We start from the raw sequence: 15,749 nt of genomic DNA on the forward strand, positions 1-15,749 counted from the left end.
TAGTATTTCTCATATTTTCAACATTAGTCGATTGACAAATTCTAATTTCAACTCTTTTAATAATGGATTGTTTGTCTTTACCTTTGTTGATGTAGCGAAGCTCTCTATAGTGCTTCCATATAATTATGTAAAGTGTTTTTCAGGTATAAACAATATCGGATTCCGAATTTGAGTAATTTTTATCTTGTTTTGTGTTTAATGTTTGACTCGTGGGTCATTGTTTGGATAATATTTTGTTGGATCAATATATTTACCAACGAATTGTGTTATAAATTACAGTACAGCTTAATATTTTAAAACACTCCTGAATGTATACTGAGAGATTTTCTTAAGTACAAAAACGTTCACCCGAATTTAATAAGCTCTCAACCCTTCTTGTTTACTTATAATTTTGAAAGCAAACAAAAGTGTACGAAAATTCTGGGTTAAAGGTAATTATTTCTTTGTAGAATAAAAGATTATTATACATGACCCATTAATATTTAATAAGCAAAATGACATCGTGTAAATTGTTTTATAAACTAGAATCTACATTCAAGTAAGCAAATGGTTTTAACTTGTTGATAAACTGTTTTATGAACTTTAATAAAATTCTTATCCCAATATAATTATAATTTCTTGCGTATAGTACAAAAAATGCTAATGAAATGAGCAATAATTAAATGGAAGTAGCAAGCCGTATAAGAATTCTGCACCAAGATTATAACCCTTTGTGGACCAAATTAAGTATTAAATAAAAAACTTAAAAGTTATTACAAATTAGGGATACAGTGATACAAAAGAGAACGTCAAGTGTCAATTAATTTTTTTTATATAAGGGGTGTTTTAGTTTGGAGGTGGTTCCATGGTGGAACCACTGGTACTGATTAGAACTATCTCAATTTTTATAACATGATAATAAATATTCATAAAGAAGGTAAGTTCACTTTATTTTTTATGATATTCTAAAAACAATTGATTTTTCAGATAAACATAGTCCTACCTACTTATACAGTGCAATGCCACCTCGTTCGATGGGGTTGATTTCTTGTTCTGCATCGTGCACATCTTTCTTTGGTTCCATGTATTGGTATATGCTCCGACTTTTTGGTGCGTATTTCAATGGTAACGCAGATTTTAAATTTATTTACCTCAAAATCGGACGATTTTCTTCCTTTGTTAGTAAGCGAAGGAGTACCCATAAGTCCTGCAGAAACTGCTAACCGAAATTCTTTTGCGGAAAGTGTTGATGCACCACCAGATCGTTCTTTAAAAATAATGAAGGCATTAACAACCGTTAAGTCAACAAAATACCAGAATATTCTATGCCACCATTTCTTGGACTTGCGGTTAATTTTGTAACAAGATTTGAGAATATCTGACTTGTCCACATAACCCATATGTTCGTTGTAATCTTTGGCCAAACTTTGGCAAGTAACGTTTTGTTTGGAGCCATTCGTTTGTTTCCTTGAAATAAGTTGAACATTTGTAGGATCATGAAAATTACTCATAAAGTGAACTGCTCTGTTATCCATCCATTTCACAGCCAGTATACCAACATCACTTATCTTTCATTAAGTGTTTCCCCTTTCTATGGTTTTGTCCTCTAGAAAATTACATTCTGACAAATATTTAGTAATCTTTTACTGTTCCACACTCATCTCTATACGTGGACCTAAGTTGTTCCAAAAGATCATATGAAGTAAAATAATTGTCCATAAATATTTTGTAGCATTAACCAGCAAGACAGCTTGTGAGGTAAATGCTTTATTACCAATATTATTTTTTTTTTTTCGTTGAAGTTTGTTTTTGTTTTGTAAGCTTTCTTTTCCTTTTCCCAGAAACAGATGGCAGCTTACAATCATCCAAATCGCTGAAAACAATTTCGTTATTTTCTTTTTAATGTTCATCTTCGTAAACCATTTGATTTATTTCTTCCAATGAATGTTGAGTGCCCAGGATGCCGTTATCTGATTCACTATTTCCAAGATTCTCAACATCAGAATCAATATCTGACGCTTCTGACTCTCCGTCAGATGATATTTCCTCAATCAAAGCAAATACACCATCATTTCCAATAGTTTCTAAATTATTTATTGTCCATTGTTTTCTTTCTGTAATAAAAGTGAAAAAATTGGTCATGAACTGTAAAGTCTTTCAAATCCCATATCAACAAATTACCTCTCCCCAACCATTAGTTTAATATTTAGACAGTTACGGTACATTAAGTATTTAGCCCTTTAGCTTTCGTTTCTGTTGTAAAATAAAAAAAAACAAAAATTATAAATAGTACTTGTAGGTCCATAGGGAACCACACCTTTTAGACGACTTGAAAATATAAAAATATACACAAATATCAGAATAAATTGTATACGATCTCTTTAACCATTAATTAAACTAATTTACCTGTTCTTACCTGCCATTATCAATTTGTTTGCGTTCAGTAGAAATTTTAGTAGTTGGCGCACAAAATAGCTAAAATCGTGTCACATCTATCACCTACTAGAACACACTAAAGCCCTAAAGCGCTCCAAAACCTGATCGTACCGCATGGCCAATGGTGTAAGAGGGGGGATTATAGAATTGGTCTGTGGTTCCGGCCGACACATACGGGGACAGTAGGATAAAAATACGTAAAATTGTGGTTCCACTATGGGACCACTGGCCCACAAAGGGTTAAGGAGGAAAATTAAAGTTAATGAAATAGGACAAACTATTTTTCTAATAAAAATTTTTTGTTTTTACTTTTACGCGATATCCAATCAATTGCCGTCTACAGTCGCTCATTAAATTTTTAATATTTGTAATAATAAACTTCTTGCAGATGAACCATGTGCCCATGGATGTAAATCAAGATGTATTTGCTTGTTTCATTGATTACAACAAGGCGTTTGATAACGTCAAGCATGACCAACTTTTAGAGATCTTGGAAGCTAACCAGTTAGACACTCGCGATATAAGAATAATATCTACTCTGTATTATAATCAGAAGTCAGTCGCACGCATCGAAAATAGCACAACAAATAAAATTCAAATTAAAAAAGGAGTTAGACAAGGATGTGTGCTGTCACCAATGCTATTTAATCTCTATTCGGAAGAAATTATGAAGAAAGCATTGGAGGAAACAGAGATTGGGATAAAAGTTAACGGCCAACCAATTAATAATATTAGATACGTAGATGATACGGTTTTAATGGCGGAGACAGTAGAAGACCTGCAAGCCATTTTAAACAAGGTAGTCACAGCTAGTGAAGAGAAAGGGTTAACAATGAACGTCAAGAAGACGAAATTCATGATTATTAAAAAAAAAACAAAGATGAATGCAAACCTGTACATTCACAAAAACGAAATCGAACGGGTGCACAAATATAAATATTTGGGAACAAGCGTTAATAACAACAATGACATCGCAGAAAAAATAAAAACTAGAATTGGAAAGGCTCGAGCTGCTTTTGTTAATATGAAGAACATTCTGGGAAGTCATAACATTAACTTTAACCTGAAAATGAGATTGGTTAGATGCTACATCTTCTCGATACTGCTGTACGGAGTAGAGACTTGGACTTTAAACAAGAGCAATACCGATAAACTAGAGGCCTTCGAAATGTGGATATACAGAAGAATTTTGAAAATACCTTGGACAGACAAAATAACAAATAGTGTAGTTCTTCGAAGAATAAACAAAGAACGGGAGCTGTTGATCACCATCAAGAGAAGAAAGTTGGAATATCTTGGTCATATGATGAGAGGGAAAAAGTACCGATTGCTCCAGTTAATTATCCAAGGAAAGATTCAGGGCAAATGAAGCGTGGGGAGACGGCGTATATCTTGGCTGCGCAATTTAAGAGACTGGTTCCAGTGCACATTTAACCAATTATTTAGAGCAACAGCTTCAAAGATACGAATAGCAATGATGATTGCCAAACTCCGTAGCGAAGAATGCACTTGAAGAAGAAGAAGGTGAACCAAGTAAATATAAAGTATGATCTGGTACTCTTTTGGACTGACGTCATGTTTCTTACTATATGCTCTGTAACAACGGTCGGGGAACTTTTTAATAATTAGTTACTCCAAAAGATTTTTGTTTTTAAGTTGATATTACCCCATGGCGAAGAGCAAAAAAAAGAAATCGCCTCTTTTTAGCATCTTTCATATTATAGCCCCTTTGATAATTTTGAAAAGAAAACAATAACTAAAAACTTTATTTAAACATCTTTATTAAATTTATCAATGTAATACCTAGTAATACAAAACGGTAACAATAGTAATATATTATGTAATATGCAGTCGAGGAAAAATTCGCCCCCAACGAAAATATAAGTAAATGATATTTTCTTGTTATTTTGTAATTCATATGATATTTTTCTTGTATTATTAGACTCTAATAATGTCTTCGGCGTTTAATCGATTTCTGTTCTTCATTTTTATGTTCATTATTAGAGTGGAAAAGCCTTTTTCGGACAAATATGTTGTTCCAAATGGCAACAATTTTTTAACCGCCTCTTCATGTGCAATTTTGAAAGCCTTTGCAGCTTTTGACATCCAAAAAGACGACAGATTTGGTTTAGTGTCAAATTGAATAAGTGCTTCAGTACTAGATTGAAGTTCAAGAATCGCTTCTGCCAAAACTGAAGGTTCTTCTGGTATCATAGCAATTTCACATTTAAAAGGATCCACAATCCAAGTGACAGTACGTGTATCAAGATCTGGAAAGTAATCTGAAAACCGCTTTCTAAGTTTGATAATATGTATTACAATTGTATCCTTGATGTCACCATAAGTAATATTTTCGCAATCTTTCAAAAACAAAGCTAACCTTGAAAAAGAAGCTATCTTGTTCTGTTTTACTGTCTGTCTCCAATATTGCAGCTTTAATCCAAACGCTGACACTATTTCTCTCGCTGAATTGATATTAATATTCTTTCCTTGCAATTATTTGTTTAATATATTTATATTCTCAAAAATGTCCGTTAAATATGCGACCCAGGAAGAGTTTTTAAACTTATCTGCGAGAATATTTATTTTGATTAACTATAAAAATTTTGACTTCAGTTTTGAGAGTCCATACTTGATTTAGTACATTTCCGTGAGAGAGCCACCTTACTTCTATATAATAAAATAGGAACGTATATCCAGCTTCACCGTCCATAATTCACGAAATAGCCGCGTGTTTAGTGCATGTCCCTTGATAAAATTTACAATCTTGATGACATCATGCATAACGGCGGTGTAGGTTCTAAATATTTGGCCATAAGGACCTGGTGATGGATCATACAGTGAGTAACTTCAATATTTGGGTGGTTATTTTTTTACAAAAGTCGAAAAACCATTAATATGACCCAGCATAGCTGGAGCTCCATCCAAAGATACAGAAATAAAGTTTTCCCATTTTAAACTGCGCATTAAAGAATTCATTTACTTTATTGTAGACATCAATTTCACGAGATCTCAACTCGAGAGGAGAACAAAACAGCAATTTCTCTTCAAAATTATTTGTACCTTTGTAGCGAACAAATACCATTAGCTGTGAATTGCTACTAAAATCAGTTGTCTCATCAAGCTGAATAACAAAATAGCATCATACTGTTTTAATGCGAAAATAACCTGTTCGTGTGTTACATTTTCTTCTAATGTAGAAATTCGTTCTTTCACAATTCTCGCAGACAAGGGCACTGAATTCAGTTTCTTCGCTTCTTTTTGACCACAAATAATCTCTGCAATTTTTACAGTAGCTGGTTTAGCCAAATCTTCACCAATAGGGTATGGTTTCTTATTTTGAGCAATCAACCAGGCTACTTTAAAGCTAACCCTTGACGCTGAACGCTGATCAAATGTACCAAACAAGTTTCTATTCAGTCTTTGTCTTTTAACAGATATTTCTAAATTTGCAAAGTATTCTCGCGGTTTGGAAGACAGGTGTGAATGCAAATTATCTAAATGTTTCTTATCTATATATATATATATATATATATATATATATATATATATATATATATATATATATATATATATATCTATATATATATATATATATATATATATATATATATATATATATATCTATATATATATATATATATATATATATATATATATATATATATATATATATATATATATCCTCTTACCATCTCTTACTATAGGTCAATGAAACAAATTTACCATATAGTGTGTCTATTATCATCCATAGTATAATGTGATATCTCGTGTCATTATACGTTTATTAATAAAGAAGATGATGCTGTGTAGTGCTCTTTTGGTAGTCGCTTGTTTTTTATATCTTAATATATTTGTTATGTCCTTCCCTTTCATTTGCTATATCGTAAATCGTAACTAAATCAAAATTTGTCTTAGAGAAAATCTATTTTTATTCATAGTCCCTATCATATCTCTTATATCGCTATACGTTTATTAATAATGAAGATAATGTGTAGTGTCCTTTTGACAGTTGCCTTGTTTGTTTTTCCTATCTTAATATATTCGTTATATTCTCCTCTTTTATCTAACATATCACACGCTCCAATGGAACCAATAACAACAGAGATACCATGTAATGCCCTTTTGGCAATGCCGACATGTGGCATTTTTCTGTCTCAACATATTTGCTACCCCTCTACTTTCCAACGTCAGTTGAAAATTCAGATTTCTTTCGTAGACGGCGCTAGGAGTTGTCGTACCGGACAAACAGTGTGAGTTGTCGTCCTAGCTTTATATATAGGTAGTATAGCTTTCTTATCGTCTACGCACAGAGCCATGGTTTTTAATTTAACTTATTTAATTTATGTCGAATTAAATATAATAATTATTCTATGTCGAATGTCTGTTGTATGTCCAAAAATCTTGCAGCGCACATTCCTTTTTATAAGCCTTCTTTAAGTAGATTCACTATGCTGTGGCATTACTAAATAGTATTAGAGTGGTTTTAAAGCCAAATTAAGCAGGATGGAGCATTGGATGGATAAATTTTGACGAAAAGTTCAATAATTATGTTGCATTAGTTATCGAACACCCTGTATATAATTTTAATAATAAAGTTTTGTTGAATTTTGTTATTTACTACAAGCGATGCTGTAATTATATTCAGGAATTTATTTAATTATTTAAACAAATAATTAAGAAAAACTAACTTTTAAAAAAGCGTCACAGTCTCCATGATCTGTTCCTCAGGAAGAAAAAATAATGAATCATTCAATAATTGACCATTTCATAATTATTTATACGTATTATCAGATTTTCGTACCAATAATTCGACAAACTATTATTTGCAATATTAAAAAAGATCCTATTCAAAACAAATTTCAATATTTTCCAGTAATAGAGGTATAGCCTATGAATTTGAAAATGTAAATAAATCTGTCTCTGGGTAAACACGTTTGGTTTATATTTGAATATATAATAGGGCATATTATCCTGTCAATCCCATCAGTACAGGAAAGGATAACAAGGTATATCTTTTAGCTCAGCTCAGAATAAATCGATGAAATGGAAAGTTAGGGACGTTTAGAGCTAGTAAACACAGATAGGTCGCTTGTAGCACTTGAATCTTAAGATTTAAATCAATTATTAAAGTTGTTTTCGTAATAATATTAAAATTAACGCGAAAGTAGGGTGTACACTTGAGTGGCACTAATTGAGTCAGGAATGAATTTTGGCTATTCATTCGCCAAGGACAATGACTTTCATTTGCCTGTAAAAACCAATTAAATTTGTATTGTATTAAAGAAGTTACACTCTGGTTTAAACTCTTAATTAATACAGGAATTCCTATCTCAATTTTAAAAAAACATGCAAATAACATTTCCTGTAAAGGTTAATTAAAGCATAACAAATACTAAAGTTATAAAAGATCCTTCATTATTCCATTTTGAAAGACGTTTTTATCTGAAATTTATATATTGATTTAAATATACAATACACTTTAGATCCTTTTGTATATCAAACAAAGTTAAAGCAAGACAATTAGAGCGGAATATTTAGGAAAAATATATACCAAAGAATAACAAGAGCGTGCTTTAAAATAAAATAGCATTTGGCTAATAATTCACCTACACTTTACAATCTTTAAATTTCTATATATAAATATATAGCTTTATGAAGTTTCTTGAGCCATACCATATTTAATATAAAATTAGTATTGCTTGGGTTTAGGTTTAATAAATAATATTAAATTTGGAACGAGATTTTATTCTTTTTTTTTTTCATTATCTTGCTGATAAATCTATAAACCTAACAGATCCAGAATACAGACCAACAGCAATAAAAAAGGCAAAAGATGCCTTTCTAAATAATGCACATCCCGAACATTCAATCGAAACTATTTTCAAATCGAGACTTAATACATTTTACAACAATACCAATAACAATGAACCCAACAGTGTCAAGACTACGTATACGACTCTTCCATATATAAAAGGTTTATCCGAACAACCAACAAATATGTTAGCCAAACATAACATAACAGTGGCTCACAAAGGCAACAACCTTTTAAATAAATATTTCAGTTAAGACATGGGAACCTAGTCTCGGATACTCCTATCAACAAATATTTTTCATTACCATATTTCAGAGATATCACTCCGGGGTTAACAAGGATTCTGAAAAGTGTTGAAAATAGCTTTGGTAATAATAATAACAATATTAAACTTAATGTGGCTTGTAGATTAGCCCTAACAATTAATAATCTTTATTCTAAGATAAAATATAAGACTCCCATAGATAGGCTTAGTAACATTGTCTACAACATTCCATGCCTCTCTTGCAGCAATTCCTACATCGGCCAAACATCTCAATTATTGAAATCACGTATTACACTACACAAAAGTGATTCTTGACTTCACCCTGACTGCTGTGCATTAGCCAAACATGTCCATTCCACTGGTCATGTCATGGACTATACTAACACTACAATTCTCCACCGCGAGAACAATAAATCTAAAAGAGAGTTCATTGAAATGTCTTATATTTTCCTAACGATTTCTCCATCAATGTTAAGAGTGACATTAAGAATCTAAGCGATATATACCACTTCTTACTTAAATCAGATACCAAGAACAATACAACATCACAGATAACTAACTTGACTGATATATCCATTAACAACTAACCTACTTTAATAATTAATTTTCATTAACTAAAAAAGACAACATTCCCTTACTTTTCTTAGATACATCTCAATAAGATATTATTATAATAATACATAAACAATATAATATAATTAAAAAAAAAATTTGAATTGAGAAAATCTAAAATAATATTTCCCTATACTGGGATTTAACTTCATTCGGTTTTACCAATGAACCTTAACGACATAAAGATTCAAAAGAACTACTTGAATTGTCAGCACATGCGTTATGGTAAAACAGAACCTCACATTTAAACTTTCTAACAATCAAAAATTAGTTATTGCCGACAATTCAAAGAATTACCTCCTTTTACATGTAGTTACATTGGGTTTTTCGATTAACCTTGGGTAAACCTTTGCGTTTTAATTTCAAAGCTACCATATATTTCCAACGTTAAAAAATTAAAAAAAACTTTTTTTTGTACATAGTAACAAAAAACACCACTATGTTGTTACTAGCGAAGTTTTTTAACATTCTAACTATACAATTCTCAGTTACGGTAAGACCAATAATGTTTTGAATAGATAATATATGGTAGCTAATTATAATTTATTCTCTTTCAGCCCCGAAGAAGCCAAATTAATTCTCTTTGGCGAAAACGCCATATATATATATATATATATATATATATATATATATATATATATATATATATATATATATATATATATATATATATTTATATATATATATATATATATATATATATATATATATTTATATATATTAAATTATAAAAGATATTTAATCTAACAACATTTTTTACAGGGTGGTCAAAATATTCTATTGTTCTACTAGCACATTTAAGCTGTAAAATTTTAGTTATTTTAAATATAACACTTTGTTTTTTATAGTCTATCGTGTGGCAGATTTACTTAGTTTTCAAACTATATTGAGTTTTCTATACCTATCTCTTTTCATTTTTGAAATATTTGAAGATTTCTTAATTTGTAAGCTTTAAAAAATTGACAAATTACTATATTTGGAAAAAACTTGCTTTAATGAAAGTTGTTTTAACCGCATGTGGATGCGGAGGTCCCACGGATTTTGTAAAAACGAAAAAAAAAAAGAAAATATATGTCGGTGATTCTCTTCTTGTTTCTAAATGGGAAATCGTGAATCAAAATAAAAGAGCGCTTGGATGCTATATATGGCGACTATTCTCTTTATGTGACAACTGTCGAAAATTTATTTAACGAGTTTTAACGTGGTCGCACGTTGGTTTGAGATTAGACACGCCCAGATGTCCCGAAAATGGCTACCAAAGAGAATAACGTGACAAAAATCCACGATCTTGTATCAGCAGATCGTCGAGTGAAGATGTGAGGAATAGCCTAGAGAGTAGGCATCTCAAAAGACTGCATTGGTCATATCCTGCATGAAACTTTAAGCATGAGAAAGCTGTTGGTACGATGGGTGTCACGTTTGCTCACTCCAGACAACATGGGCAATCGTGAGACCACTTCAGAGCAGTTTTGGACGCTTTTTAAAACGTAATCGGAAGGAATTTCTACATTGCATCGTAATCGTAAATGAAAAATGGATCCATTGGTAAACTCCAGAGACCAAGGAACAGTCGAAACAGAACGCTTCGAAGAAGGCGAAGATTGTCCTATCGATCGGAAGGGTGATGGCCACAGTTTTCTGAGATTCGTAAAGTGTGATCTACATCGACTATCTGGAGAAGGGCAAAACGGTCACAGAGCTCTACTATGCCGAATTATTGGGCCAATTCGACGTCGAATTGCAGAAAAAACAAACATTTGGGAAAGCAAAAAGTACTCTTCCACCATGACAACGTACCGGCTCACATCTCCATCATCGCCATGACCAAATTGGTCAAATTGAGCTACGAACTGCTGTCCGATCTACCGTATTCTTCAGATATGACCCTGTGCGACTTTTTTGTTTCTAAACTTGAAAAAGTCACTCGCTGGGGCAGAAATTTAAGTCGAATGAAGAAGTCATCGCCGCCATGGAAGCTTATTTTGCAGACTTCGAGAAAGCGTATTTTTCAGACGAGTTAAAGAAGTTATAGCATTGCTGGGTTAAGTGTATCGATCGATCAAAAAGGAGATTGTTACGAAATAAAGTTTTCCAAAATTTTTATGTTTCTTTTGTAGTTTAAGTACTTCTCGAATTGCCCTAGTAATTGCTAATAGAAATCTGCATAAGCAATCCGACAACATTGTATATTTTACAATTGTGACGCAACTGCATTTTCTGCGTAAATACCTTTAGTCGATCGTTAAAATTTAGGAATCAGTAGTTCTCTGTTTAATATACATTTTCAAATTATAAATTTTTAATCACCAAACAACATCGTAAAACTATATAATTTAAACAATTTCCTTTTATAAAGCGCATATTAGCCTAAAGCCATTTATTATTGTTTAGTTTATTCGCTTTGATTGGACGGAAATCGATATTTGTGCATTAAAACACTGAATCAGTTTTTTAAAATTTAAATTAAACACAACACAAAGTAAGAGTATATTTTCCAGATAATGGTTTTGTATCCTACCTGAATTCGTAAATATAGGAAAATCATATTGGAAATGTGAAAATATTGTATACTTTCATTATCTCTGTCCCTCTTTCTGTCTGTCGTTTATCTCTAAAAGTTTATGTCCCCGTCACACAAGCATAAAATTCAAAAATTCACGATAGTTGACGCTCATCTGCTAGTGGTGGATTGAATACAAAGTTTAAATCAGAAATATGGTTACCGAATGATTTTCCACTACGATGCAGACGTCATATATAATGGATGCGATAAATTTGAAATCAACATTCCTTTCTCAAACTACGTATGTATTATTTCAACATGTGTCCAAAATGACAGAATATTAAACCTTCCGCCTAAATCTACAGGTGCAAAACATTAGATTTATGACATATTTCCCATTTATTGCGAGTTTTAAAACTCAGAACATGTTATATGACAATAAATAAAAATTTAGAGGAACCCTCGTATAAGTTTAATTGTTAATTTCTGTACATTATTTTTAAATGTTTTATGGCATTTCTTATAAACAATAGGAATTTACATTTTTGTCAAAAATTTAAGTTCGATAGGCGCAACAATTTAAGTCGCTATTATATTGATTGTAACAACCAGACCTATTTTGTAATAAAACGTTCAGTTTAGAATTTTTAATTGTATTAAAATGACATTAACACCAACGGAAACTGCAAGAGTCGTGGCTTTAATGCAAGATGATCGTAGCCAATATTATGCCGCCCAGTTGCTAGGTGTAAGTCGTTATGCTTACCGTAGCTTAGGTCGTAGGAGAGCAACATCGCGTCTCACTCTTCCTTTACTGTCTCACTATTCCGTTATAGTTGTATAAGCCAGGTCCTTTGCATATTAATTTCTATTATAGAAAGAAAATGCCAAGAAAAAGAAAATAAATCGGAAAATAGGAAGATTTTTTGAAGATCTGATGAGACAGGCTATTGAATTAGTCTAAGGTGGAACCTCTGTACGGTAAGCAGCACTAATGAAAGGACTGTCTTTCCACACGGTCCACAGATATGTAAAAAACATCAACAAGATGAGAATGAGAACGTCCGTTTATGTCCTAAAACAAATTTTTACTATCGAACAGAAGACCACTTGTGCGAATATATAATTAAATGTTCCAAAATGTTTTATGGTCTATCAAGAGAAGATACCCGAAAACTCACCATATGAAGCGGCAGCCTACAATATTATAGTGGTTCCAGCAAACTGACATACATCAAAATCGCTTCACTTGACTGGATGACAGAATTTCAGAAACGTCATTCCAATAATTTATCCCTTCGGACTCCAGAAGGTTGTAGTCTTACAAGGGCAACCTGTTTCAGTAAATTTAACGTTGAATTATTTTACTTAAAACTGTCTTAAAGCGCTTTCCGATGTTTAGATATGGTAGTTGCATCTGCAATTTAAATGAGATAGAAACCGTTACCGTTCTAAAGTCCCAAAAAGTGTTTACAGAAAGAGGTATACAACAAGTTATTAAGATCACAAATGGCGAACGTGGAACGCTCGTTACAACATGCTGTATTGTTGGAGCATCTAAAGCAGCTGTTCCTCCAGCTCTGGTAGTTCCGAGAGTACACATTATAAAGATTTTATAATAAATGAGCCCCCCCTGGAACTTTAGGACTAGCTTCATAGACAGGTTGGAAAAATAACACTTGCACAAGTGCTTTGTGCATGTTGTTGAGGATTTTATAAAGCACACTGGTAATACCAGTTAAATTGTGGTAATGGATAATTCTCAAAGTAATTTATCGATTAAGGCAGTCGATTCATGTAAAAATAATGACGTTACAATCCTACCTATACTGCCACACTGTACGAACAGATTACAGCCGTTGGACTGTAGAAACAGATTACAGCAGTAGGCTTATTAAAACCATTTTAAACTTTCTATAATGCTGTAGTAGATTCATGGATAATGAACCATCCCGGTAAGTCATTTACAATTTATAACGTATCAGCCTGTGTAGGCACAGCATATCCACGAGTAATAACGCCAGTTAACATCACAAAAACCGGAATATTTCCATTTGATCGGCACGTCTTCATTAAAGAATATTTAATTACTATTTAAATGGGAATAAGCCACAATTAAAGGTTAAAGTACTAATTTTTAGTAATGTTTGTATGTTGAGAACGATTTCCGAAGTGGAAATTGAAACGTCAATAAACGTACTTTAACCTTTAATTGTGGCTTATTCCCATTTAAATAGTAATTACTTTAAAATGCCACAAGAAAATAGCTTCAGAACAATATGAAGAAGATTTTTTGTCAAGTTTTGTGACATATGCGCTTGTTACAGTTGAAGTTGCTGCTGAAAATTTAAATGAATCTCTAGATGTCTAAAATTCACGTCCAAGTAATACTGATATCACGAAAACCTTTGTTAGCCCAACAGTTTTTAAGGGTTATCCTGGGGATACGATCTAAAGAGAGTCTGGGGAGGGTAACAAAAAACGCAAAGGAAGGACGATGATAGCTACGGATGCCCCGGAAAAAATGGAACGGATTGAATCTAAATAAACAACAGTAAAACAGAAAAAAGTAACAAGGCGCGTATGCAAAAGTAACAAGATTAAAATGAGATGGAATTACAAGATTCCAGCGAGAGAGAGGATTCTATTAGCAGAGATCCCGAACTAAATATTTTCGAAGATTTTGATCGCTGTCCTAATAATGGTAGTTGTGTGCTTGTTGAATTCTCTTTTTTTTTATTAAATTTGCAAATTTACAATCTGCTATTACAAGCTATTAGTAAATGTGAGCATTGCAAATACATGAGAGGAGAAATTATCCACTGATAACACTCCCAATACTAACACTAACAAATTAAATTAATGTAGGATTATAATTTGAAACTAAAATTGAAATGAAAATTAAAATTAAAATTAAAATTAGTGAATAAAGTCTGTTGGCCACTGTCTCTTCAATCTTTTAATTTAATCAATAAATAAAATATCTAAAATGAAATAGTTTTAAAATAGGCCATCTTGTATAAGTGCTCCCAAAAGAAATTGGACGAATCAATATAAACGCACTTTCAATAAGTGGAAATGAACCAGGAAATAAGATTGCCTGGAAACTGAGAATTGAAAGGGTATTTTACATTTTGTGAATAGAGATAAAAGTTTAATCTGGCTCTTTGTTCTATTATGCAAGCGAAAGGCTTTGGTTTGTGTGACCGTTTTAGAAGAATAAAAGTGCCTGCGGAATATACTCGTACCCCTACACGTTCTACACTCTTTTTAACATCTGCATTAATGTGTCCTAGTTTTTTTGTGTAAGTTTATGGTATGAGGTCAGTAAAGAGACAAACTTTAACAAGTAATCAAATATTACTCAGGATATTTTTATTCAATGAAACTAATAAAAATAACTAATTTAATAAAATAAAAAAAATAAATTTAAAAGTCATTTACTTTATTATTATCGTTTTTCTTCATTCCTTCTTCGTCTTGAAGTTCGATCTTCTATCGAAGGTTGGAACTGTTGACTGCCGCTCTAAATAGTTCTGCACTACTGTATTCAAACCATTCCCTTAAGTTCTTAAGCCACTATATTCTTCGTCTTACCACATTTTGCTTTTTTTTATTTTGTCTTACATAATAAGGTGTTTCAGGACACAAGCAATAATGGAAGGGAGGAGAAAAATGCAAAGTAATAGAAGCAAAAAACACCATGAACTTAGAGAGATAAGTAAAAGAATACAAAAATTTATTAGGATGGACAAAAGAAAATAAAAAAATGAACAAATCCAACAAACAATTGAAGATAACAAGAGCCTCAAAGTTCTAAGAAGAAAATTAACAAATGACAAAAAAGAAATAACGAAATAAAAGAATGAATATGGATATTATCACCAACAGAAAAGAATTACCAAGGATAGCAGAGAAAAACATTAGTCAACCAAGGATTGGAAATGATGCCTGTTATATCAACAGCCGAAATAAGGAACGTATTGAAGAAAATGAAAACAAATAAAGCTCTGGGAGAAGATAATATCTTTAAAGAAGTCCCAAAGATTGGAGAAGACAGAGTTTTTGAGAATATAAAGAATGTGTTTAACTTATATGTGCACTAAAGTAAAACATCTACAAGATGGCATAGTGCACTT

The 15,749-nt window shown here is 31.9% G+C and overlaps 2 protein-coding genes across 2 annotated transcripts in view; both read right to left on the reverse strand.

Annotated features, from left to right (window-relative positions):
* LOC140443331 (potassium channel subfamily K member 1-like) overlaps nucleotides 1-15,749 on the reverse strand; it is a 210,356-nt gene that overhangs the window by 191,192 nt on the left and 3,415 nt on the right. The window lies entirely within an intron of this gene.
* On the reverse strand, nucleotides 4,354-13,213 carry LOC140444270 (protein FAM200C-like). The gene is made up of 4 exons (XM_072536015.1): nucleotides 13,129-13,213; nucleotides 5,584-5,927; nucleotides 5,399-5,539; nucleotides 4,354-4,899 (listed from the first exon to the last, which is right to left on the reverse strand). The coding sequence occupies exons 1-4, from the start codon at nucleotides 13,211-13,213 to the stop codon at nucleotides 4,354-4,356; spliced, it is 1,116 nt and encodes a 371-aa protein (XP_072392116.1).

This window comes from Diabrotica undecimpunctata, chromosome 6, assembly GCF_040954645.1.
Source record: "Diabrotica undecimpunctata isolate CICGRU chromosome 6, icDiaUnde3, whole genome shotgun sequence".
In the NCBI taxonomy this organism is placed as follows: domain Eukaryota; kingdom Metazoa; phylum Arthropoda; class Insecta; order Coleoptera; family Chrysomelidae; genus Diabrotica; species Diabrotica undecimpunctata.